This window comes from Gadus morhua, chromosome 9, assembly GCF_902167405.1.
Source record: "Gadus morhua chromosome 9, gadMor3.0, whole genome shotgun sequence".
Classification (NCBI taxonomy): domain Eukaryota; kingdom Metazoa; phylum Chordata; class Actinopteri; order Gadiformes; family Gadidae; genus Gadus; species Gadus morhua.
The window spans coordinates 14,289,781-14,314,178 of record NC_044056.1 but is presented as its reverse complement, the minus strand read 5'-3'; the positions used below and the strand labels follow the sequence as shown (position 1 = coordinate 14,314,178).

The window sequence follows — 24,398 nt, the reverse complement described above, 5'->3', positions numbered from 1 at the left end:
CTAGACTATATTTGATACGTCTGTATGTTATGAATAAGCATGTCTATTATATTTTAATCCAATCATTCTGGCACATACAACCATTGGGGGCCCACAAGAGAGATGAAAATGTCTGGGAACAAGGCTGGCCGAAAGCGAATTGTTATATATTTGGTTTGCCTTAAACCCCCATTTGAACACATTTGATAGTATTAAGGAATAAATAAAATAAATAAATAAAAATAGCCTGAAAAGTTGTTGGTGTGTTTCTCAGCATCAGTGGATCAGCCTGACAGTTCAGGGAAGAGAACATCAGGGAAATGTCCCTGTGGTAACAGGGTGACGGGGAGAGGGAGGGATTGCAGTAGAAATGCTACAGGACACAGAGATATTTGAATTCAATCAAGCAACTCACAAATCTCCCAGGTGTTTAGGTAGAGTAGGGTTAGGGTTCTCTGTAAAATGAATCATGTTTCTCTACAGAGGTGGAACTAGATCCCCTGTCGTCTGTCAGGAATTCTCTCTCACTTCCAACACTGGTAAAGCTTTTATGTAAAAAAAAAAAAAAAAGTACATTTGTACCTGGTATACATTCATAAGACACTTATAAAGTATTATATCACTGGGGACACAAGACATGGCATAACCATTTCTCCCTGATCCTCACAAGAGATAGCCAAGAGACATTGTAAAAGGCACTGCAAGGCATGGACCACAAAGCGTTGGACCTATAAGCGGTCCAACTGTGCTCTCCTGGCTACTGCCACTAACAATAGGTCTGGGCCTATTGGTAATGTCTGCTGATCTTTGTGGTTGAACGAAAATGGGACTTTTCTTATCACAATCACGGTGCAGGAGAAAGCAGATAAATCTTTGGGGAGCATGGTTAACAGACTATTAAACCAAAGAATAAAAGTAGTGGTCTGATGAGGAAGCAACCCTTAAAATATACAGAAAACCATGCTTTTTAAATAAATACACATTTTATTTACAAATGTATGAACAAAAACATTGATGTACTGATAACACAACTTTCGCATCCAATTTATTTTCAGCACGTTTACATGATATGATCTATTATTCGATCAATCATTTATTTTTTATAAAACATCCAATTCAATTTTGATCACCAGCTGACGGTTCACACCCATCAAACCCAACGGCCCAGTGTTAAGGGCCTTCTCAGGGCGGGGTCGCGGTGGTGCTGGTCTGACAGACCTGGTAGCACACACGGTTAGGTCCGCCGTCTGTCTTCACTGTGTATGTGGAGAGACAGAGGTCCAGCCAGGGGTGCTTAGCTGTGAAGGGACGATAACAGGTGTTGTAGTAAATCATTAAAGATGGATGAATTATATACATATTGTTTGATACATGTTCAGGGCTCAAGATGAACATTTTCTACAGGTAGCATTAACTTCTTATTGTTATGTCCTTTCTCATGTACCATCCATCTGTGTACCGTATTTTCCGCACTATAAGGCGCACCATATCCAAATTAATAATATCGTCATTTAAAAGATTTTTTTCCTGCGGCCAATGTGACCAAGATGCCAGGAAATAAAAGACCTTGCATCCGCATCCGAGCCGTGAACTCATTCAATTCCAGGTAGGGGTTTAGGACTGTTGCTCAAGGATGCTGTTGGCATCCTGTCTAAAACAGGTAGAGAGGTAGCCTGGCAAGCCAGACCCATATCGGAAAGATATTGGGTCTGGTCTCGTACGCTGGCAGTGTGGGCGGGATAAACGGTTGTCTTTCAAGTTCCCTCTGCAAGCAATAGGATAGCGCTACAACCAATCAGAGCAACGAAGAAGGTGATGGCAAAACTCAGAGTACATCTTTCTTTTCCAGGAAAGACTTCAGTGCAGTTCTTTGTTCATTTCTCAAAGAAAATGATAACTTCAAGTCTTGAAGAGTCGCGGCCAAAGCCGAGTCGAAAGACAGCTGTTCGCCAGCAGCAGCAGCCATTATTGGTTACCTTTAACACGGAACCGTCGCAGCTCTGTCGTCATTCGGCTCGATACCGCCCCTCACGATCTGATTGGCCTGTCCCAATTTCTGTTTCCAGCAGCGAAAAACGATGACAGAAGGCCCCTTGCTGCCGCTAGGGGCGTCTAGATTTCTAGGCTAGTAGAGAGGGGGAACTCGGGCTCGAACCCAGAACCTTAGGACCGGCCATCAAATACCTGAACCACAAGGCCATCCTGCCGTACCTCAATTGACGTCAACCAATCACTCAACCAATCAAGATTATCAAACTCAGACTCACCTATGCTGCGTCCTGGTGGGCACAGGAAGTCCATTGTTTTACTGATCTTGTTCTGGGCCTCCTGATTGGCTGCCACCTCCTCCAATGAAACTTGAAAGAAGGTTTCCTGACATATAAAAAAGACACGTTACTGGGATCACCTCACCATTGCTGTCCTATATAATGTTAGTCAGTACTCCGAGGAAAAGTCTTTATCCATATCTGATACTACAATATAGGGCTCCTATTAAAACGCCACAATTTTAGGGTTTAACGGAACGGCATGTTATTACTTTTGTTCATATGCAGTGTCTGGTTGTGTCTAGTAGTTATAACATGTAGTTTGTCCCCAGGGTGTCTGGTTGTGTCTAGTAGTTATAACATGCAGTGTGTCCCCAGAGCGTCTGGTTGTAGAAGCTATGGTAGTTATAGTTACATACTGCGTCTCTCCAGAGGAGGACTTCTAGAGTGTCTCGTCCTTGCTGGAGCTCCAGTTTCAATACCAGGCAATACTGAAGCAGCTTAACGCCTACAGCTGGGGGAGAGAGACAGAGGCAATACAGAGAGAGCGACAGAGAGACAGTACAGAAAAGGTATTGAGACGTATGATATATATGCACTAGAAAAGTCTCTGGATGTAGCTGTAACTACACAGGAGCAAACAAAGGAAAAGCCAGCATTTATACAGTTATCCAGTGTATTTGATTGTACAATTTTGCATGCCAACTCTCGGTGACTTTATAATATTAAACCTTTCAATGAAGATAAGTACTTTACTTTAAAACAATGTCGGCAATTTAATAGAAACAAATGAACAGAGCATAAAGAAATGTTCTGCTTTGTTCTGTGTTGCTAATAAAAACCAAACCCGTTCTATCTAGGAACACCGTTGGGACACTGTCTCGGGCTTCAGACTTACCTTCTGCTATCATTTCCTCATTGATCTCCTCTGATCCATCAACCTTCAGCTCCTTCACAGAAACCTGGGAACACTGCTTACATCTAGAATACACACAAACCTCGAGTTACCCTACTGTTGTTACTAGGTTCTCTCATTAGCATGAATGAGAGGGCTCACTTTTGGATGCACTCTTAGTATTCCCCAGAAGAATTTATTTCGCTATGCCAGCCATGTCTTGTGAACTTGCCAGTGATGGCAAGTGATGGCGACTTGCCAGAGATGCCAATGTCAGATACCTCCCACTTCTGTATACTCGTATGGTGGGCCAGGTTTAGAAGGAGACAGGCTAACTACTCCTGGCTAACAATTAGCATGGGGGCTGTTTAAAGCATTCATTCTGAGGAGGCATGGAGGCCAAGTAATATAACCAGCTAAAATAACAGACTAGCAGATATCTCTCTTGATGTGCACTCTTTGGAGTCTATAAGGGGGCAGGTGCATACAGTGAAGGAGTCTTGGGCTCCAAGCTGTGAACATTAAGCAGACTTAACTGGCCAGTCGAGGGAACGCGCAGGTTAGAAGCATGAAGAGGGGATTGAATTATTACGCTGACGCTTTCCAGGGTACTTATTGGTGGGTGGTACCGGACTGGTGTCAAAGACCACCACCCAGTCCCCGCTGCCATAGTGAAATAAATGCCTCTGAGGAATAAGCTAAAGGGGCATCCAGTGGTGAGATATCGAACCAATGCTATGAAAACAAACTATGTTCATTATACATCTGAAATATACCTATATATATCCAGCTCAAAGTTGTCATGGCACTGACCCGTAATATCGCTTGTTTCCTCGGAACAGGAAGGGGGCGGAGAGGTCCATTAAAGACGCACTTCCTCCTGACGGCATCACCGGAAGTATGTACTGGTAGGCGGCGGCCAGCTGACACACGTCCTCCAGAGTGGCTCCTACAGCGCAGCAGTGTATAATACAATGAGAACATCATGATAATCACAACTATTACTTGCATAGCTATTATTACAACCCTCGCCTCTGGTGTGTATCACTGGCCTTACAGACACAACTCTCTCATTGGTGTGTATCACTGGCCTTACAGACACAACCCTCTCCTCTGGTGCATCACTGTAGTCTAGACACATCCCTCTCCTCTGGGGTGTATCACTGGCCTTATTGACACAACCCTACCCTCCAAGTCAAAGTCAAACAGAAATAACCCAACAGGAGAGACAGAGTTGTACCGGTCACGTAGATGAGGTCCTTGCTCTTTCTCTCGCCGAACAGCTCCTTGGACAGATGGATAGAGAGGGTTCGCCCAGGGGCTTTAGGCCCATCTCCAGGTAGGAGGAGGGACTCTGAGAGGAGCCATGGCTCGGCGATGCGGCCTGGGGCCTTCGAGGCCTCCAGGAAGGTTTCTGACAGGAAGTCATCATCAGGGATCTCCTGTCTGAGACGGAAGAGATTACATTAGAGCATGATGGGGATAGAAGGTATGGCTTAAGAGGCTGTGCTGGAAGTAGCGTAAGAGGTAGGATTAGAGGCAAGTTATTAAGTAGTATGTGAATCATTAATTCCTTGCAGATAATATGGTTTCACCTCATTCTGTATTCATCCCCCTCGCTGCCAGAGCCCTGTCATTGACCCCCACTGTTAGTTTACATCAAATATGTGTAAACTAAATCCTGCTTTTATCCCCATTCCAGCCAAACATTTGTGCCCAATCTTCCACTGTTCTTGAACAGTGGATCAAACAGTTAAGACGTTTTCACCTTCGTCCTGTTCCCATCCCCCTCCTCGTCAGACCTCTGTCTATCACTGTGATTGAGGAGTTCACAAGGAAGCGTTTCGGAGGTCGTACTAAGCATTAAATGACCTTCTTTTATTTATCAGTAAAACAACCGACCCCCCCACAGACCAACTGGTCTGGAGGCCAATCTCACCCAGGTATAACACCCTGCCAATTGTTGAACCTAGACAGGGTGTAGGCGATATATGATTGGCCTCTTTTGTATAATAGTGACCGAATAGCAAATAGTGGGTTGCACCTTTTTCTATGTTTTACTTGAAGAATAGATAATAACTGGGAGGTAACTGACAGCAAATAGAGAATTGAATATTGGGACTCTATGGTTCACTTGGGACAAAGGATTTAGTAACTCCAGCCTTGTTCGAACTACTTACTCCTTCACTTGGTGAGCCAGCCAGTACTAAACAAGAGGTCTACAACAAGGAATCAACTTCTTCACTAGGTTTAGAGACGAAAGTAGGGGTAAGATGAGAGGTTAGGAGAGGAATGAGAGGCAGGGCTAGGGTTAGAAGAGGAGTGAGAGGCAGGGCTAGGGTTAGGAGAGGAGTGAGAGGCAGGGCTAGGGTTAGTTAGAGGCAGGGCTAGGGTTAGAAGAGGAGTGAGAGGCAGGGCTAGGGTTAGGAGAGGAGTGAGAGGCAGGGCTAGGGTTAGTTAGAGGCAGGGCTAGGGTTAGTTAGAGGCAGGGCTAGGGTTAGGAGAGGAGTGAGAGGCAGGGCTAGGGTTAGTTAGAGGCAGGGCTAGGGTTAGTTAGAGGCAGGGCTTGGGTTAGGAGAGGAGTGAGAGGCAGGGCTAGGGTTAGGAGAGGAGTGAGAGGCAGGGCTAGGGTTGGTTAGAGGCAGGGCTAGGGTTGGTTAGAGGCAGGGCTAGGGTTAGTTAGAGGCAGGGCTAGGGTTAGAAGAGGAGTGAGAGGCAGGGCTAGAGTTGGTTGGAGGCAGGGCTAGAGTTAGAGGTAGGATCCGAGACCAGGCTAGGGTTTGTTAGATATTAAGTTAGAGGCAGGGCTAAGGTTAGATGCAGAGTTTGAGAGATACAGTAACTAGAGGCAGGGCTAGGGTAAATGGCGGAGTAAAGGGAAGGATTAGAGGCAGGGCAAGACATAATGGGTGGAGTGGGCTGGTTAAGCTTAGCCTGGTCCTACCAGACTCCCATACTTAATTTAATTTGCACAGAGCGTTTGGACCCACTCAATTGCCTAACGTTAACTCACTTAAAACCTGTAAACCAACCAAACACCGTGCGTGAAGATGTCCGTCAACGAGAGCTGACTTTAACGTCATTGACCACAGCTACTCCCTCTGTTCGTTGATTGGACGCACAAATTGTGGACGGAGAAAACCCACTAAAATACCGCAGACCCAGACGTAGTACTGAAGGGAAATTAAAATTGAGCGGAAGTACTTGGGCGGGCGGAGCCAGGCTAGGTTAAGCTGGTACAGTGGTAGAAATGGCCTACATGGCTCTGCACTTGGGGCAGTGGAGTTTGAGGGCCTGGTAGAGGGGCCGTGGCTGGTAGGACTTCAGCTGGGCGCTAACGTGGAACAGTTGGCCTGGGACGGACTGTTTGACCTCCGCCAGGGTCACCTGCTGCAGGGCATGGTCACACCTCCTCTCTGGAGGAGAAAACACACACACACACACACACACACACACACACACACACACACTTATATCTTTAAGACGCTTAAGCATTAAGTAGTAGGTAGGCGTTAAGCATCTTTGAGGAAGACATTGGTGTTGAACAGAGTACCTTTAGGCTGGGGTTCGAACACCCTAGCCAATACACCTTCTCACCTTAAAGGTGAGGATGTGAGTCATATAAACTATCCGTTTTTATCCTATTTGTTTTGATTCATCGATACGACCTCATCAGCATCGACACTGCAACTTGAAACTCGGGGAGGGAAAGACACTCTGGTGACGAGAACCAACGAGTGCATTCGTGGTGATTTATTCAGGACTTTATTATTATTTACCTGTTGCACTACATCCTCTGGCATCATCTAGGAAGAAAACAGACAGAATGGTTAGAGCAAAAGACATAAAGAACAGTGGGGCGTGTAAATGATGTGGCCATCCCCTCGCAACATTTAAGACCTACATTACACAACCGTTTGGTTTTATCTTGCATCAACCCCTTTTACATTTTGAGTGCTCATCACTTTTTTATTTTAAATAGTTGGCTTAGAGCCCTCCAACCATAGCTCCATAAACCCAGGAATGTACTCATTGTGAATTCAGTTTGGTTTGTGGAGAAAAGGAAAAATATCAAATTACGGAACAGTTAAGAAGTTTTAACCCAAATAAATATGAATTCGAACTAGCTTAGCACTTTAACATTAAGCACCTACTTGGCTTTGATCCATGCATGCATCATGAGGCTCTGGTCATGTTTGTTACATGAGGATGAGGTTATGTATGGTACATGTTGCTGATGGAACAGGTGTGCAACATTAGGTCATGTATGTTTGCCCCGAAGGGTCTCTAGAGGATGTCCCCAGTATCTACTTGTATGTGGTGTGTCCCAGGTATCGGTTATGTAACAGGTATGTGGTATGAGACAGATATGTGGTATGTCACATGTATGGGTCAAGTTACAGGTATCTTGTATGTAACATGTATGCAGTGTTTAAAGGTGTGTTACCCAGGGTTTCTGGAGGTGTTCCCCAGATCTCCATGATGGCTGACTCGTTGAAGATATCGTCCTCTGGGAAGCACTCCACCACTCTGCAGTTACGGAGGGAACAGGGACCATGAAGCGCTCACTATTCATTCAGGAGTCTCAGGTGAATGATACGCCTGAGGATCATCAAATTAAACGATATGTTTATTTAATGAATAACATCTGTTGAAAAGGTTCAGGCTGACATCCTGGTGAGCGTTGAGTAGATGTTTAATCAAGAATGGCCATGAGTTTTGTTTCTTCTAACCCAGAGTGCCCAAGACACATACAATAAACATCCCAAAGCACATCTAGATACAAAGCTTTTCTGGACAGTGGGGAGGCGTACATCGCAAGTATAGTAGAAAGATGCTGGCCTCGGGAGACCATCCCAATCTCGCATGTTCACATCCTGTTTTTTTGGGGAGAACGTCAGCCTTGATCATATTGAAAGCGTTTTAAAAAGTGGCCAATGGCACCAGCACTCGTGAGAAGAAGTTTCAGTTCATGATGAACAAGGAGCATCTCCGGCTGCCCAATGAAAAAACAACGGCGGCGCCTGTTGTTATCCCCAAAATAAGTTTGAACAAGACTGAGAGGTGGTAGGAAGGTCTCATGAGGCAAGCACAGTGCGTACAGTGCGCACATCTAAGTTTAAACTATTCAGCCTGTACCTTCTGAGCTCCTGGATGGCGGGGCAGTCATCGGGCAGAACTCGGACCCCCCGGCCGTAGGAGGTGCCCCCGTGCAGGTGGAAGGCCACCTGGTTCAGCCCCGACCCCCCACTGCTACACGGAACACTGCTGGCTCCTGTGGTCGCATGCAGGTTATAGATCCGCAGGTAGTCCCCTGGCTACACACACACACACACACACACACACACACACACACACACACACACACACACACACACACACACACACACACACACACACACACACACACACACACACACACACACACAGTTATATTTTGTGTATTTTTATATTTTGTCTAAATCCTTATTATTATTATATGGATTTAGATTGGCTGATTTGCGACAGCAGAACATTGAACCAGCAGGTGGTGCTGTGGTACCACCAGCTGCTGCGCTGGGGATCCTCTAAACTGGATGATGCATTTGAGTGGGTCACGACTTCCCCAAATCGGACAAAAATCCTAAACTGGTTTGAGTGAGAGAGGGGGTGTGTGAGAGAGAGAGAGAAAAGGGAAAGAGAGAGAGCAATAGTGAGAAACATAATTGGAGACAGCAGACACTAGAAAAGGAGAACTCATGTTCAGGGAGGGATGAATAGAGGGAGAATAGACTGCAGTAGAGATATATAGAATGTGTGTCTGTGCATGTGGTGAATGTGTAAGGTGTGAGGGGGAGGTGGGTTGTTGCACAATATGAGATTTACCACATATAGCTACTATTGGTCGCCTTTGTATAAGCTAGTGAATACAAGATCATCGCTAGGCTTTTTGCATAACAGAATTACGAGTCTACAATAGTGTGACTTCAGCCAATTTGTAAACACTTGGCATCAGGCCAGACACCAGAACATAGCTCCAGGGAGGAGACCAGAACATAGCTCCAGGGAGGAGACCAGAACATAGCTCCAGGGAGGAGACCAGAACATGGCTCCAGGCCAGGGACCAGAAAATACGTCCAGGCAAGAGGCAAGAACATGGGTCAAGGCCTAAGACCAGAACATGGGTCCAGAGTCCTGACAGAGAACAGAACATGTTCCCAGGCCTGAGCGCAGAACATAGCTCCAGGCCAGAGACCAATCATGGGTCAAGTCTAGAAAGAATGTAGACTACTGCTCCTTCTGGCAGGGCCCTTGGGGGCCTACGGAGGAGCTTATCATGGCAGAGCAGAGGGGCCCTATTCAGAGACATGACGTGTGTTTAAGTCACGGTAGTTCCGTGCAAAGTAGATTTACCAGGGAATTCCAACATGTGACCTCAAACTGTGATTCCAAACCACAGGGTGCGAAACACGTTAAGCGTCAAGTAAACGTAGGAAACCACGCCGCTTGACAGAAGCTGACTGGAGAACTTGCCCATGTTACTCTAGTTTTTATTATCAGCTGATGCAGAATGTGTACAGCAACATATCAGTGTGACTTACTGTATGTGTGGCAGTATTTTCACTGATAGACCCTGCACTGTGTACACAGGGAGCAGGGAGCAAATAGTGTATTTGGAGTAGGGATAGCGGGGGAAATGGATAGTCCACTAATTAAGGAGTAGGGAGCAGCACTGTTAGTGGTGAGCACTGAAGTGTCTAAGAGGTGGACAGCACTGTAGTGTGTATGACACACTGTAGGAAGCAGTGAGCACTGCAGCGTCAAGGCATTAGGGAGCATTGTAGTGTCTAGGGAACACTGTAGTAAATAGTGAGCGCTGTAGTTTGTAGGGAACACTGTAGTAAATAGTGAGCGCTGTAGTTTGTAGGGAACACTGTAGTTAATAGTGAGCGCTGTAGTTTGCAGGGAACACTGTAGTAAATAGTGAGCGCTGTAGTTTGTAGGGAACACTGTAGTAAATAGTGAGCGCTGTAGTTTGTAGGGAACACTGTAGTAAATAGTGAGCGCTGTAGTTTGTAGGGAACACTGTAGTAAATAGTGAGCGCTGTAGTTTGTAGGGAACACTGTAGTAAATAGTGAGCGCTGTAGTTTGTAGAGAACACTGTAGTAAATAGTGAGCGCTGTAGTTTGTAGGGAACACTGTAGGAAGACGAGAGGGTTGAGGTGTGTAGGGAACACTGCAGTGTGTAGGGAACACTGTAGAGAGTGGTGTGCGCTGCAGTGTGTAGGGAAAACAGTATGAAGTAGTGAGCGCTGCAGTGTGTAGGGAACACTGTTGTGCAGGAGTAAATGCTGTGTGTGGGGAGTAAGACCACAGGAAAGATGTTTGGCTCCATCTTCCCCATTTAGAGGCAGCTCCTGGTTAACTCTGGGAACAATTTAGAGCACCCCCAATTAGGGAGATGGGGTGATGGTGAAGGTAATGGGGGTGGTGGTGGTATATAAATAGTGAACAGTAGGTAAACGTGGGTGGGTTTTGGTGCCGTTTACATTTAGAACCGATTCCCGTTAGATAGAATTTAGGACCAGAACTTCTCAATCTCAAGGTGGTTAATTATTTTTACATTTTTACACACATACCACACAAAATAATAACCCTACCTTCCCCCACCTCCCCTCCAAAACACATCCCTACAAGCCTGCCCCAATAGTGTGAGAACGCTGTTATTGCTCTCGAGAGGAAGCCCATGTGATATCTTTCTCTAGATTTTGACCTGGAGAAAAGCAAGAATGTGAATAACATGACTCACAAGCTGATAACTAATGATAATAGTTACAACCATAAAATGCATTAAATAATATTAAAAAATATATATATATATGTATATATATATATATATTACACCGAGCTGAGGGAAACCAGATGCAACTTAATGTATTGAATATTTGACTCACATACTATTTACAAATGTAATACTAAGGTTTAGGACATACGAAGAAATTCTAAGCCAACGTCAACCAAGACAGTGAAAATGCCCAGTCACCTCATAGCAACTTATCCAACTAGAACATTAATAACCTGAAGACGTCCATGAAGTTGTCTATGCCGCAGTTTCGTCATCCATGGAGGTTTTAACTGGCACCTGCTGCAGGCGTGCTTACAATAGCTGTGGGGCTATCTCAGACATGGTCAACTCCTCAACTTTGAGATATCTTTATTGTTTGACCAGGTGTCCACTCAGGTTATATGTGTTTTCATGGTCAGCATGCATTTTGCACTGCAGCAGTAGTCTACGTCCAGGTTTGAGGAGAGTGAACAACCACACTTGCGATTGCTTTTGGCTCTCCATTGCCCTGACTGTGTTGGAACGCACACATTTAACACAACCCTCTATCTTTCACTATATACCTTGACTAGTCTGCGCCTGCGGTCTCACCCATTAGATGCACTCTCAGCCTTTCAGGTACCGAAGTTCGGCACTGGTTGATTTCACTTGAATAGGTACTCGGTCGTAATCGATTTAACTCGGTCCGTACCATTAAAAGAAACTGAGTTTGGTACCCGACCCTAGCCTTGGATGCACCTTGATACCTCCTGTCTAAATGCTGTCTCAAATTCTCCAGACCGTGCCAGGCCTCATTGCTTCTCCTACCGCTCAATTATGCTGGGTACACCCCCATCCCCGGCCACCACCACCACCCCCACACACACACACAAAACAGCTGGCCGTAGGAGAGAGAGAAAGAGAGAGAGTGTTAGCTGGGGCATTAGTCACACAGTGGGGGGCTTTGTCCTGCAGAAACCCCATTGCTGAGGAACAGGGTGAACAGAACCAATATGAAGCTTAAAGAAGCCATCCATCCTGCCCAAACTAACCGTTTACTGAATTACAGCAAGACTCTCACCCACACGCCGCGCTTAACATGTGTTGTACTGCGGAAGATATTGGCTCCGGGGCCACACGTCATCTGGGATTTGCCCAGGGTAAGTGACAGGGAGGATTGATACAACACACACACACACACACACACACACACACACACACACACACACACACACACACACACACACACACACACACACACACACACACACACACACACACACACACACACACACGTTGGTTACCTCAGGCTTAGCCCCAATGTTCAGATAGAGAACGTGTCCCTTTCATTCTCCCACTCTGTTGTGATCCTTTATCTCTTGTCTTTTTCTTCATGAAATAAAGACGAGAGGCATGGATGACCAACCGTAGCAGTCCCGATAAGATAGTGCTGTTCTGATACCAGTTCAAACAGCTCAATTGCTACACTTGTTTGAACTCTGTGCCGGTCTCATTCCTGAAGCACACCTCAGATCATATTAAGAACAGATCTACAGCAGGATATCAGGATGGGATTAAACAGAGTGTGATGCTTCATAAATGTGGGACCAGAGAAAGGACAAACAAATCAAAGAAAAAACAAGTAATTCCCACTAGTATCTGTTGCTTACTGGGCTTCTAGTCGCAGTAGAATGAACAGTGTGGCCCTTGTGGTTAATTTCAACTTGTTTGGGCCCGTTATTCTGGCTCAGTTTTCATGTCAAAGAAGCAGGTACGGAATAGAAAGAGCAAGAATAAAGAAAAATGGAGAGCATGAAACAGCAAGAAATACTGAGTAAAAGAAAGTTTAGAAAGAAAGAAGGAAAATAGCAGAGAGCCAGTGAGAAAGCACAAGCAAAGAGTATGATCCAGTGCGACGGCCAGAGATATAGCTGAGAAAAAGTCAAGGGAGGAAGAAAGAGTGCAAGGGAAATAGAGAGAAAGGAGGAAGAGAGAGCAAAATAAAGAAAGCGCAGGCGACAAAGCAGTATTAGGACCAACCCATCTCTATACTGCTGAATGTGAACGTCATAAGGCGCCGGCTGCCCAGTGTTTTCCTTGCTCCTCCCTTCATAGGACTCTGAGACCAGCTGCTCTGAACTCATCGCTGACTGCTACAGAAGTGAGGGCACAGAGAGGATACACGAATAAAAATAGCTGGGTGCAACAATAGGTGTTTCTTCAATGGAGTACACCATCTACTGCCCTCCACAGACCATGAATAATTAAAATTAAGGTAATCAAGATTGCCAACATTACGTTTTTGTAACAAAAGGAGGCCAAACCTTTCTGCCAAATCACTGTCGCAGTAGCCAAAGACAATCTCAAACTAACTACAATAAAGCGGTTTTAGTACAAGGGCTTCCTGAACCAGATGACCCAGTGCAGATTGCATATCAACGCATATTGGGTTCACAGTGTGCCAGAGGCTTGTTTCATCTCAAAAGGTGGAGCCGGGCATGACAGAGCTGGAGCCAGAAGGACCCGGGCCCTCTGGAGTGTGTGCAGATTCTGCAGGAGCACAAAGATGGGATGAAGATAGATGAAGAGCATTTTACCGGACTCAGCCAAGACGGGGCTCAGTATTACGGTCTGTTCTAAATCATCCTGTCAAATGACAGTGGAATGGAGGGGGGGGGGGGGCTGTATATTGTATGCCACACTACAGGGGACTGCTTTACAACGTCATCACGTTTTTATAATATCATCAAGTTTTAACAATACATCAGTCAACGACAATATATCATTTTTCCATCCCAGATTTATGTTTCGAAACCACAGAATGAACATTTGCAGTTATTAGTGTCATTCATCAACATCAGAGTGATGCTGGGAAAAATACAAAAGAATATAAATTGTATATCTTTATAGGAAATTCAAGACCACTGCTTGCATCCTTTGCACCTTTTTTAATGGAGAGCAGAAGAAAATGACCACGAGAGTGGACAACTTGGCCAGAGACTAGACTGCAGTGCTTTCAGGCTTTAAATAGGCCATGATGTCCCCTTCTGGTGGGCCGTGATGCCCCTTCTGGTTCCGGCGGGCCATGATGCTAAGTCTGGTGAGCCTAGCCCAGCACCAGCGGCTAGCAACAGGAAGAATCCGTGGGGGCAGAGAGAAGAGCCAGTCTGTTGTCCTGCCCGTTGACCTTTACATCAACAGGCTAAAGTGTGGCTCTGCATTTCAGAAGCAACCATTGGAGCTCTTTTGAATTTCATTAATACTAATTAATCCTATTGGTTTGTCAGAAGAGCATCTGTGGTATCAATGCCTTGCATTTTAATGATGATTATAAAAGTACCTGCTCAGTGCGTTTAGCTCTCTGTTGAAAGTAGCATGACTACTCAACAGATTGTTAGGATGGTTTAAGGTAATGAGCTTCTCACTTCTCTTGTGCCTTGAAATTGGCATTTCTTACTGGAAAGTCATGATTTCTATAAGCTCTATATATATTTAATGCCTACCATATAAGTGTATATTAAAGGAGCACTAGCCAATATTTCTGTAAAATAATTCAATCAAAATAATCAAACTACCGTATCTGAGGCTGCCAAAAAAACACCAATCAGGGAAAGTTTGGTAGCTACCAATTAGGAAAATTATAACTTATAACTACGCTGTGTGTACACCATTGGACATTGTTTGGTGGGAGGGGCAAGGGCCAAAGGGATGTTCTTGAGCCTTCCGTCTTTCCAAATTCTTGAAGGTTAATGGAATTTCCTCCAACTCTTGTGTACCGCTCCTTTAACTGCATGCTACTTTAACTGCATGCTACTTGTATTTGGACTGTAAACAAATGGTAGATTTACTGCATACTAACTTACAAATTCCAACTGAAGAAACTGGATACTAACTGGATACCAACTGAATATGTACTGTCCAGTAAGAGACCAGGTGCTGAGTGCCGCCAGCGGTTGCTAGTAGGAGGCACTGAGGTGCTCTTAGAGGAGCCTGTGTTTGGTCGAACAAACAGACAACTGTCAGACAGAGAGCTAGGAAACACCTGGAGCCTGGGGCTGAACAGCAAAACATTGGGAATATGAAAAAGTTGTGAAAGGAAAGAGAAGGCCAAGTGAAAAAAAAAAAGACATTACGGGCTAAGCCAGGTCATGTAGTTATGGTGAAAAGTAGAGATGTCCGATATTATCGGCCCACCGATATTATCGGCCCGATATTAGCATAAAAATGTAATATCGGTATCAGATTTTTTTTGCCTTAAAACCGATTTTTTTTTATTTTTTTTTTTTTATTTATAGCTCAAATAAATGTTTTCAAAATTGTGCAGTACAGTGCACATTGTAATTGACTCATATTTGTGCATTTATTCAATTAAGGTTATTGAGTTTTAGTTAAAGAAACATACTGCTATGTTGCACATAGTTGTTCAGGTACAATGTTTTATCATTTGTGAAGTCAAGTTTGCCCTATTTGTTGTGGGCATTGTCAAGATTATCTCAGGGAGAGTGTAATCCAAACTGTTGTCTGAGACCATTAAAAAAATAAAAATAAACATGGCACTTTTCCCTTAAATTAAGTTGAAGTATTTTTCTTATTTTGCACAGACAATGTTAACATTTGGAAAGCCTTGTTGCATTCAAGAATGCATCCAGTGGGGCATCACAATAACATTAAGCATGTTGTGTTAATTCCACAACAGGAGATATGTAATGTTACCTAAATTAGGTTTGAGGAAAAATAAATAACCCAAATATCGTCATCGGTATCGGCTGATATCGGAATCGAAAATTTAGAGTTGGACAATATCGCATATCGGATATCGGCAAAAAAGCCAATATCGGACATCCCTAGTGAAAAGGGCCACATACATACATACATACATACATACATACATACATACATACATACATACATAATTAAGTTAAGGAAACACCAGGATCATTAGGTTGAGGTTTAATAACCTATTGTTATTGTCTGTCTTATTAGCTGTGAAGCACCAGAGGTGCTGGAGACCTCGTTATTGCTGATTTTTGTATTGTTATTATTCCACAACCTTTTCTGCATGTCCTCATGGATAACTTTTTACCACCATGTCCGCAATCATGCAGATTGGTTCCGAATGTCCTAATCTCTAAAAAAGGGAGCAGGTCTCTAGAGCCACCAGTGGCTATATGGCCTTTTGAAAAGGCCACATCTCCCATCTTATTAGATCTACACTCGCAAAAAAGACGATGCACATTCCCATGGCCTTCAAGCAGACCACTGAGTTTGACTTGGCCCCCACTGCAGAGAAAGCTACTTTATCTTACCGTAGGGTTTGAAAAGAACCCTTCATGGGTTAAATACACAGTAGGAGTCAGATATGCTGTGGGACCTCTCACCTTGAGTTGCTTAGCAATCTCGGCGTGGTTATCAAACACCAGGATGTTCACGGCCAGGTCTGAGCGCTCTCGGGACAGCGAGGACGGCCCTTGGATGGCAGACGCCTCCACAGTGAAGTCTTGCAGAGGATGAGTGCACCGTGTGCCGTCCCACACCTGCAGACACAGTGCACCCGTTTGTACCAGGCTGTGGTGGAAGTTAAAGATGACATATTATACCACCAGGTGTGAGTGCGATTAGCAGTTACAAGCCGTTTGGTTTTCTTCAAAATCACAAGTGGGCGTGTCCACCTAGATGTATACTGGATAGATCATTCTACCAGCCTACCCAGTAGACTGTAGTGTAAACGTTGCTTATCGATCCGTCACACATCTAGGCGGACACAGGTCAGAAGAGGTGTATTTTCAAAACGGCTTGCAACGGCTAATCACACTTAGACCTGCTGGTATAATATGTCACATTTAAGTGTTTAATCCTTGGTGGTTAAAGGGCCCCATATTCAACCACTAAGTGTGATGTTGAAATTCAAAACTATCAGCGGCCAATAGAGCCACAGACAGAGAGGAGGGAGAATGAGGAGATTCAAATAGGGCAAAACCATACTAATGAGGGGGAAAGTGAATGACTTAGAAAGAAACACTATTCCTGTCTCGATGATTATGCTTATTGTTATTGACATTCAAATGTTAAATAAGAAACACTTACAAAAAAACAACCATTGTCTTAATTAAATCCCCCTCAAAAGGTAAAAACAACCTGGATAAGTTGAAGACAATATAAGAATATTGTGGTTGGCAGTAAATGTGATTTTCAGATAGCCCATATGGGCAGCAGACGAGGCCTTTGGTTAAATATAATCACTGACACATAAAGATTGAACTACGTTAAAGACATGCAATAATGCATAAAGTACATCAATGCAGACAAATCAGTTAATTTAAATAAAGTTTTTCAGTTCATTTAGCATGGCTTTTGATATTCAATGTTAATCTTTGCCAGAATCAGTCCAGGACTAGGTTCAGGTGTGCTCGAGGTTGTGGATCCAGGGGGCCTACCTTCAGCAGGATGCAGGCGCCATCTACTTGGGCTTTCCACAGCAGCTGGCAGTCAAGGTCAAAGTAGGACTGGGGCTGGACGCTGGACAGGTGGACCCTGGGGGTCGTGGGGAGAAGGTCCTGCTTGGCGGCCCAGGTACGGAGCTCATTCACGGCCCGCTCGTCCTCCGGCTCAAAGTGGAACGACTTGCTGGAGGTCCGGGGAACCACGGCGCTCTCCGGACGCCCGTCGAAGGTCACCACCGAGAAGCCAAAGGTGTTCAGCAGATTGATGGAGCCGCCAAACGCCTGAGTCTGGCAACATCATGGATGAATTGGGGCACAAGGAGAAACAAGAGAAGGGACAATGAGGAAGAGGATGAATTGGAGAAGAAGGAGGAACAAGAGAAGGAACGATGAGGAAGAGGATGAATTGGAGAACAAGGAGGAACAAGAGAAGGAACAAGGAGCAAGAGGAGGAACAAGAGAAGGAACAAGGAGTTCTAAGAGGAGAAACAAGGAGGAAGAGGACTAATTGGAGGAACAAGGAGTAACAGGAGGAGGATAGCTTAGCATGTACCACTCTCAGCTAGAATGGTACCGAGTTAAACCCCCAATGTATGCAGCTTGTAGGCATCCTTGCGCAAGGGGCCCAACCCGTACCTGGTCATTCATTAAATGAATCCAAAATAAATGCAATGTAAGTCACTTAGGAACCTAAGAAGAATTATAAATGATTAAGCAGTACCTTCACCCGATGCATGCGGATGATGTCACCAAGTTGGAAGATCTTCGGATGGTCCTCTAGCTTCTCGCAGAAGATCGTGCACACAACCTTCTGGTTTGACTGGTCTGTGATCTTCAGGGAGGAGCAGTAGTCTGGGACATGGGGGAGTGGATCGTTACACCGGAGGTCGATGATGACACAGGTGGGACACACAGGTAAGACATGGTACAGGTAGACGACTGGGAATACCCGCACCTAGTCACTAGTCACACCCGTCACTCAAACAATATTCATAAAGTGACTCTGCAGTGAAGTACCATAGAAAAAACAAGAATGAGAAAGTTGCTTAAAATTACAGTTACAAACAGCTGAATAACAAGAGATACATTTAGAGAGGTAGACTAAAACAAACGTCAAATCGATTAGAAAAAAGAAAAAGGGTATCCTTTAAGATTTGATGAATATATTATGATGTTATGTTCCACCTGCAGGCTGTTCCAGGTACGCTGTTCCTGAGAAAGCCTCTGTTCCCGGGCTGACTCACCTGTTCCTCTGGTCTTGTAGGGCTGCTTGAAGAACACCACCACCCCATACACGTTGACCACGGCTCCTGGTTTCAGATCGTCCAGTGGAACATACGTGTACTTGGAAACCTTGGCAGGCTTGGAGACCTAAATCATGGATACAATGGATAAAGCCCTGCTTCTGACTGATCCACTGTAGTGAAACACGTCTGTATGCTGCGGAAAACATGTTAGATCTGTTTAAACAATGACAATCTGACATTACAGCACTCCCTAACCCTAAGCTCTCAAAGATCAAGCAAATCTTTGAGATAAACTGGTGCCTTGCTCGGTAAGGGAAAATACCCTCCCAGTTTGATTCCATCAGTCAAAGACTGTACTGTGTAGCTTCCAGTTTCTATCAGGAAAAGACGAGTTGTTTTGGGCAGCTCACAGATTCCATCAGTAAAATAATAGTTTGACTGGGTAGCTCCCAGCGCCCACCAGTAGAAAACTATGGTTAGACTGGTTAGCAGTCAGAAGATTGAGGTTGTAGGGGGATGATCCCAGTTCCTTTATTACAGCACTAGGCAAAAATAGTTAAGTTTAACACAAATTTGATGTATTATGAAACAGTGTTTCATGGATATTCTGTTCCAACTTTCCCATCTGGCCTGTCATCTACAGCAGACTAATAGCATCGCACATGGCCTGTGTGCGTATGTGTGTGTATATATGTGCACAGCAGGATTAAACTAAAGGGGAACGTGCATACTCAGCATATACCTGGCCTCCTTTAGCAGATGCTACAAAGAGTGTGTCTGTTCCCGTTAGCTGCTAACTGTTCCATTCAAATAAGAGGATGACGAGTTGCCATTGCTTAAAGCACAAACAAATAAAGGATGCCAAACATGGGACAAAACTCATGCATAGACCCCACCCCACACACACAACTCCCGTGCGCGCGCGTGTGTGCGTGCGTGCGTGCGTGTGTGTGTCGGGGGAGGGGGAGATCTCTAGCCAATCACGGGGACAGACTGACCTCAGAGGCGGAGCTCCTCTTCGGCGCTGTGGGAGATGGGCTGACACTGGGAGATAGGGAGCGCAGCACCTGGAGAAGCGGGAGAAGGAGTACAATTAGTCCTCCGTACAATTAGTCCCGTGTTGAACAGGGTTAAGGTTAAAGTGTACTATGCTTTAAAAGGTGACTTATTATACCACCAGGTGTGAGTGTGAACGGCTAATCACACTCACACCTGGTGGTTTAATACGTCACCTTTAATGGGAACACAATTGCATTAAATAGAAACACATACTGGGATAACACATCTTTGTTACTATTGTTAATGATGGACGTAGCAACGCCAAGCAATTTAAATAACACTTGTGTTCTTCAACCTGCACTGCCAGGGGTTAACCGTATGGCACGTTCGATTTGATGCTGAACATGTAGTGCCCTATGGCGACCGCCAACGCCTAGTCGCTACACTCTGCCCATGTTGAGTGCTCCAATGGGAGGGCCATCACTTACGTAGAGGCAGGCGTCGTCCCCAGAGAGCAGGAGGTTGCAGGGGTGGAGCTGGTCCTTGTGAGCCGTGGGAGACTTGCCGACAGTGAAGCCAGTCATCACCACCACCTCCTGGAACAGCACAGGAAACAAGTCTGCCAATCAACCAGCCGGCTAGCAAGGTAACCTCCAAGTCAACAGGCCATTTAGCCAACTAACCAGCCATCCAGTCTGTCGGTCAGCTGAGCAGCAAGCGGTGTAATTATACAATAGAGAGATCAAGGAGGGTTGCAGGGAGATAAAGACAGGCTGTCCCGGAGAGATGACAGATTGAGGTAGCAGATGTTGCAGCCTAGGAGTTGTTAACCAAGACACTGTAATAAACCAGCCCAGATAAAGACAGCGGAATCAACTGTGCGCTTCTTTTGTGGGGAGTGTGTCATGAGCCTGGCCCTGAATCAGCCCGATACACAGCAGCCTGCCAGTGCCAGCGCACACTGCCTCAGAAGGAGGGCAGATAGTCAAAGTAATCACATTATACAGAGACACAGAATTATCTAGAGCTCTGTGTGATAGCAAATCCCTGTTCCAGTTCTTCTATTTAGAACAGAATTGGACCTCCACGAGGAGAGCTTTACAAGATCTGCCGTTTTGCAGAGTAGTTGCAGAGAAGAACCAGAAATAGAGGGATCAGCTGTGTGTTCCAACCCTAGAGCCATTACCAGACTTGCCATTACCAGACCAAATGATCCCCTTTGCCACACCATCATCACACATTAATACAAAAACTATAGTAATACAACCAACATAGTCTAGAGTAGACTAATGAATTATATATCCAGTTTACGCATAAGCTTTACATTGTGATTGCATATCTTCTCCTTGGCCGTATTAGGCCGGACACTGTGGTCAACAAGGAAAATGTCTCCTTAGATATGTCAGGGATGCTGCTGACCAGTACAGTTTGCTCTGTACATACCGCTCAATTCAGCGCTGTCTGCAGAACAGGTCTTGGATGCTTTGCCGGAGTGAGGATTATTTTTATTTTGAAGATGATTGCTCTTTATTTTAAGTCAAACGGTAAAACCAACCATACTTCTTGCAGAATGCAGTACAGTGAAATATATACTAGCCCATCAGACACTCAAAATTGTTTCCTCTATTGTCAACTAATTTGATTCATAGAAGAAGATCAGCATGCTTATTTCCTGATGAAATGGGACGCGTGCTATCCTTACGTCTCCAACGCCCTTCACACATGCACTGCAACCCTGAACTTATGAAGACCAGACCCGAAGGAGCTGTAAATGAGAACACAAATGGCCGATTCAGTTGGCCCAGACATCGACTTATCCCTGCCGGCTCCCTAGCAGAAAGTCTTTGCAATATGATATTGAGACAATGTCTGAATAGAGCCGGACTTAGCTTGGAGACCGCACAACGAATTTATCTTGTTGTACGTTCTCCGGCATGGTGGGTGGTGGCGGTCAATACAACAAAAAATAAGAAATCACAGCGTCCGTTGATAAGGTCCCTTTCAGAACACTGGCTTAAAACATGTATTACAGAAGCAGCCAAATACATGTATTGATAAATGCAAAAACAAGGATTACGGATTCATCTGTAGTAACATCCCCCATCTTGGATGTGCCGTTAACAAAACAATGCCAAAAACAAAAAGGGTATTACCAGTATGTGAGAACACGTCTGGCACGGACAATCTCCTGTTGTGTGCTACATGTGTGAAAGGACAACTCTGGTAAATGATGAACCTAATGGGCCTGATTCTCTAGACATGCCTGGAGTTGCAGACTCACCCAACAGTATCAGGGAGTAGTCTATACAACCTGCTGTTTTATAGATTAATGAAGGAGTGAAGGAGATTGTTATTGTACAATGTGCTATCTGTGTGATCCTTTCGGAGGAGAATGTAATTTGTGTCAAAGGGAATGCAGCCCAGACTGTTGACTTCCAGAATTAGGAGGCGTGGGTGGGAATGATGTGGCTACAGCAGTAGCTCTCATACATCGAGCACCACTTTGTTTGTGGTGTGGGCGACTCCAGTTTGTGCCGTTAAGATGGCTACTTGGCGATTAGCTGACAGCACCATGAGTCTACTGACGGCTTTCTTTGAGAGTACAGAGATGGTCACGGTAAATAGATATCAGTAATAAGGCCATTTTTGAAGAAGACAATATGATGTTGATATAGTGGGACAAAAAAATATTTTTACATGAATGCAGTTGGTCGTCCTTCCATACTATAACAAAATGAAAACACATGACGTTTAATAATATATTCAGCCTTTAGTATTTTCCTTCGTCTCAAGTTCTGTTCAGCAAACTGGCTGACACATAATGCACTTATGAATAGACAATGTATTTTCTTTAAATTCATTTAGATTAATTTAATTAAATAAATGAAAAATCCTCCTGAAATGTTTTGAATGCTATAAGTTGTGGGTCAAGTTAATTAACCCACACGACGAAGAATCTTAATTTCGTTCGTGCACCAAATAGTTACTGTTATTGGATCTGCATAAAACCTGCAGGGAATTGCAGCGGTGACAGCCGAGCTAATTGTGTTCCCGGTAACGGTAACATTTAGATGCAAAACAAATGCATTGGTCATGGTTCATACAGCATCTTACTTTCACGACCAGCAAAATGATTCTACATCAAATGCATTAATGAATTAAAAAGCATGACAGAGCACCGAATTAACAGCCATTCCAAAGAGGCTAAATAACCTATGTGTACACCACTCCAAATGAACTATGTAGTAAGATGCATCATTTCCTGATCTGAACTGGAGAAGAAGTCTTTCATAAACATTTAGGAAAGCAGAGAGTGGATATCCTACCCCAAGACTGACAGCTTCAGAGAAGTCCTTGGCCAGCCCTCCAAACAAGATCATGTTGATGGACCCGTTTCTTGATGACGAGCTTCGAACAGACTCTTCATCTGCGAGACAAAGTTATCAAGAGGCTTTTACTCTGAAGAATAAAAGATGATGAGCTGCTGAATGAGAACTTTTTTTTTTTTGCAATTTTAAAATATATCCCAACACTTGGGGGTGATCTTGGTACCAAAATAATGATAACACCTGTGAGATTGTCGTGCAAGTGAAATAATTTTTGTGGATACTAGTGGATTAGAGTAAATAAAGCTATAACCCAACATAAATTGAAGATTTTTTTTCAAATTTTGCAAACCAATGCAAAATTTCCTATGGAACCATGATGAGCCACAAACAGGTAGATATCTTGAGAACCATGTATACTTTTTTTAACCTGATCACTCTATTGAAAGGTCAGGGCGATTGTTTGACACCATGTCAAACAATCGGTATTGAACCATACGGCTACCAGATGGCGACGAAGAACCCGTGTTCTGATTTAAGGCAATTTACCCATTTCCTCTAAAACCCTCTCTTAGCTACTATGCATTGATTGTAAACACCATGTTTAGGTGCCCAGACGTACTCAAAAACAACTTTGATGTCAAAAACAATAAAAGGTAAGACCTAATTGTTAGCAGGCGATCCTGAATTGCATTTGTGTGTGAGTGTGTGTTTGTACGTATGTGTTTGTGCAATCCCTTTATCTTAAGAGTGTAGTTGTACAGAGTGAACGGACAGCCATTGTTAGCATCAATGCAGTACCTTCAACAACGGCCTTCAGGACAAAGTCCTCATCTCCAAGGGAGACTAGTGGTCCTTTCTTAATCACCTTCCCCTGAAAGGACAACAACAAAAGGCATTAACGACCAGCATATGTTATGCTACAAGTGACGTTATTTTTGACATGGTGTAATCGTGGACATGTATGATACCATACTATACTATACTATCAATTCAAAATGTGGCAGAGAAAAGTATTTCATCTTGTTTCAAATTGAACAAAGACAAAAGGAAAGAAGATGCAGGTTGAATCACAATGACTTTGTATCAACAAGCCCGTGTTGAGCAGCAGGTATCCTGTGGCCATGTCCATTATGTACACACCTTGACAGAGGCCTGGGAGCTGTCTGTGGCCGTGCTGATCCCAGGGATTGGGATCCTGGTTAGGTGGGCCCCGGGATTGGCCTGGTCCACCACCACGCGGCCTGGCATGGTAGTACAAAGTTCTGGGAAAACATAAACCACACAAGCCATCTTTTGACTGCAAAACCTGACAAGTACACATCACACTATTTGAGCTTGAATAACACAGGCCAAGATGGACGCCTAGATTTTGAACGGCAAGCAATCCAACTATCGGGTTGTCAATTCACGTCCTCCGCTATAACAGGCTGCCCTGCA

At 44.4% G+C, this 24,398-nt stretch overlaps 1 protein-coding gene across 6 annotated transcripts in view; it reads right to left on the bottom strand.

Moving 5' to 3' along the window:
* Positions 1-943: 943 nt before the first annotated feature.
* Positions 944-24,398, bottom strand: part of pot1 (protection of telomeres 1 homolog) — a 31,721-nt gene continuing 8,266 nt past the window's right edge. For 5 of the 6 annotated variants that reach the window (XM_030366322.1, XM_030366323.1, XM_030366324.1 and 2 more), the window contains 19 exons: positions 24,102-24,223; positions 23,760-23,832; positions 22,959-23,059; positions 20,121-20,228; positions 19,632-19,700; positions 18,631-18,757; positions 18,108-18,238; positions 17,381-17,674; positions 16,325-16,480; positions 8,281-8,459; positions 7,589-7,671; positions 6,921-6,947; positions 6,401-6,557; positions 4,382-4,587; positions 3,955-4,090; positions 3,145-3,227; positions 2,666-2,760; positions 2,247-2,352; positions 944-1,277 (listed from right to left, as the gene is read on the bottom strand). In XM_030366322.1, coding sequence (XP_030222182.1) covers positions 1,162-1,277; positions 2,247-2,352; positions 2,666-2,760; positions 3,145-3,227; positions 3,955-4,090; positions 4,382-4,587; positions 6,401-6,557; positions 6,921-6,947; positions 7,589-7,671; positions 8,281-8,459; positions 16,325-16,480; positions 17,381-17,674; positions 18,108-18,238; positions 18,631-18,757; positions 19,632-19,700; positions 20,121-20,228; positions 22,959-23,059; positions 23,760-23,832; positions 24,102-24,209 — 2,355 coding nt within the window. In that variant the 5' untranslated portion in view covers positions 24,210-24,223 and the 3' untranslated portion in view covers positions 944-1,161. The remainder of the gene's footprint in view (positions 1,278-2,246; positions 2,353-2,665; positions 2,761-3,144; positions 3,228-3,954; positions 4,091-4,381; positions 4,588-6,400; positions 6,558-6,920; positions 6,948-7,588; positions 7,672-8,280; positions 8,460-16,324; positions 16,481-17,380; positions 17,675-18,107; positions 18,239-18,630; positions 18,758-19,631; positions 19,701-20,120; positions 20,229-22,958; positions 23,060-23,759; positions 23,833-24,101; positions 24,224-24,398) is intronic. The other variant, XM_030366321.1, reaches the window with a different exon arrangement.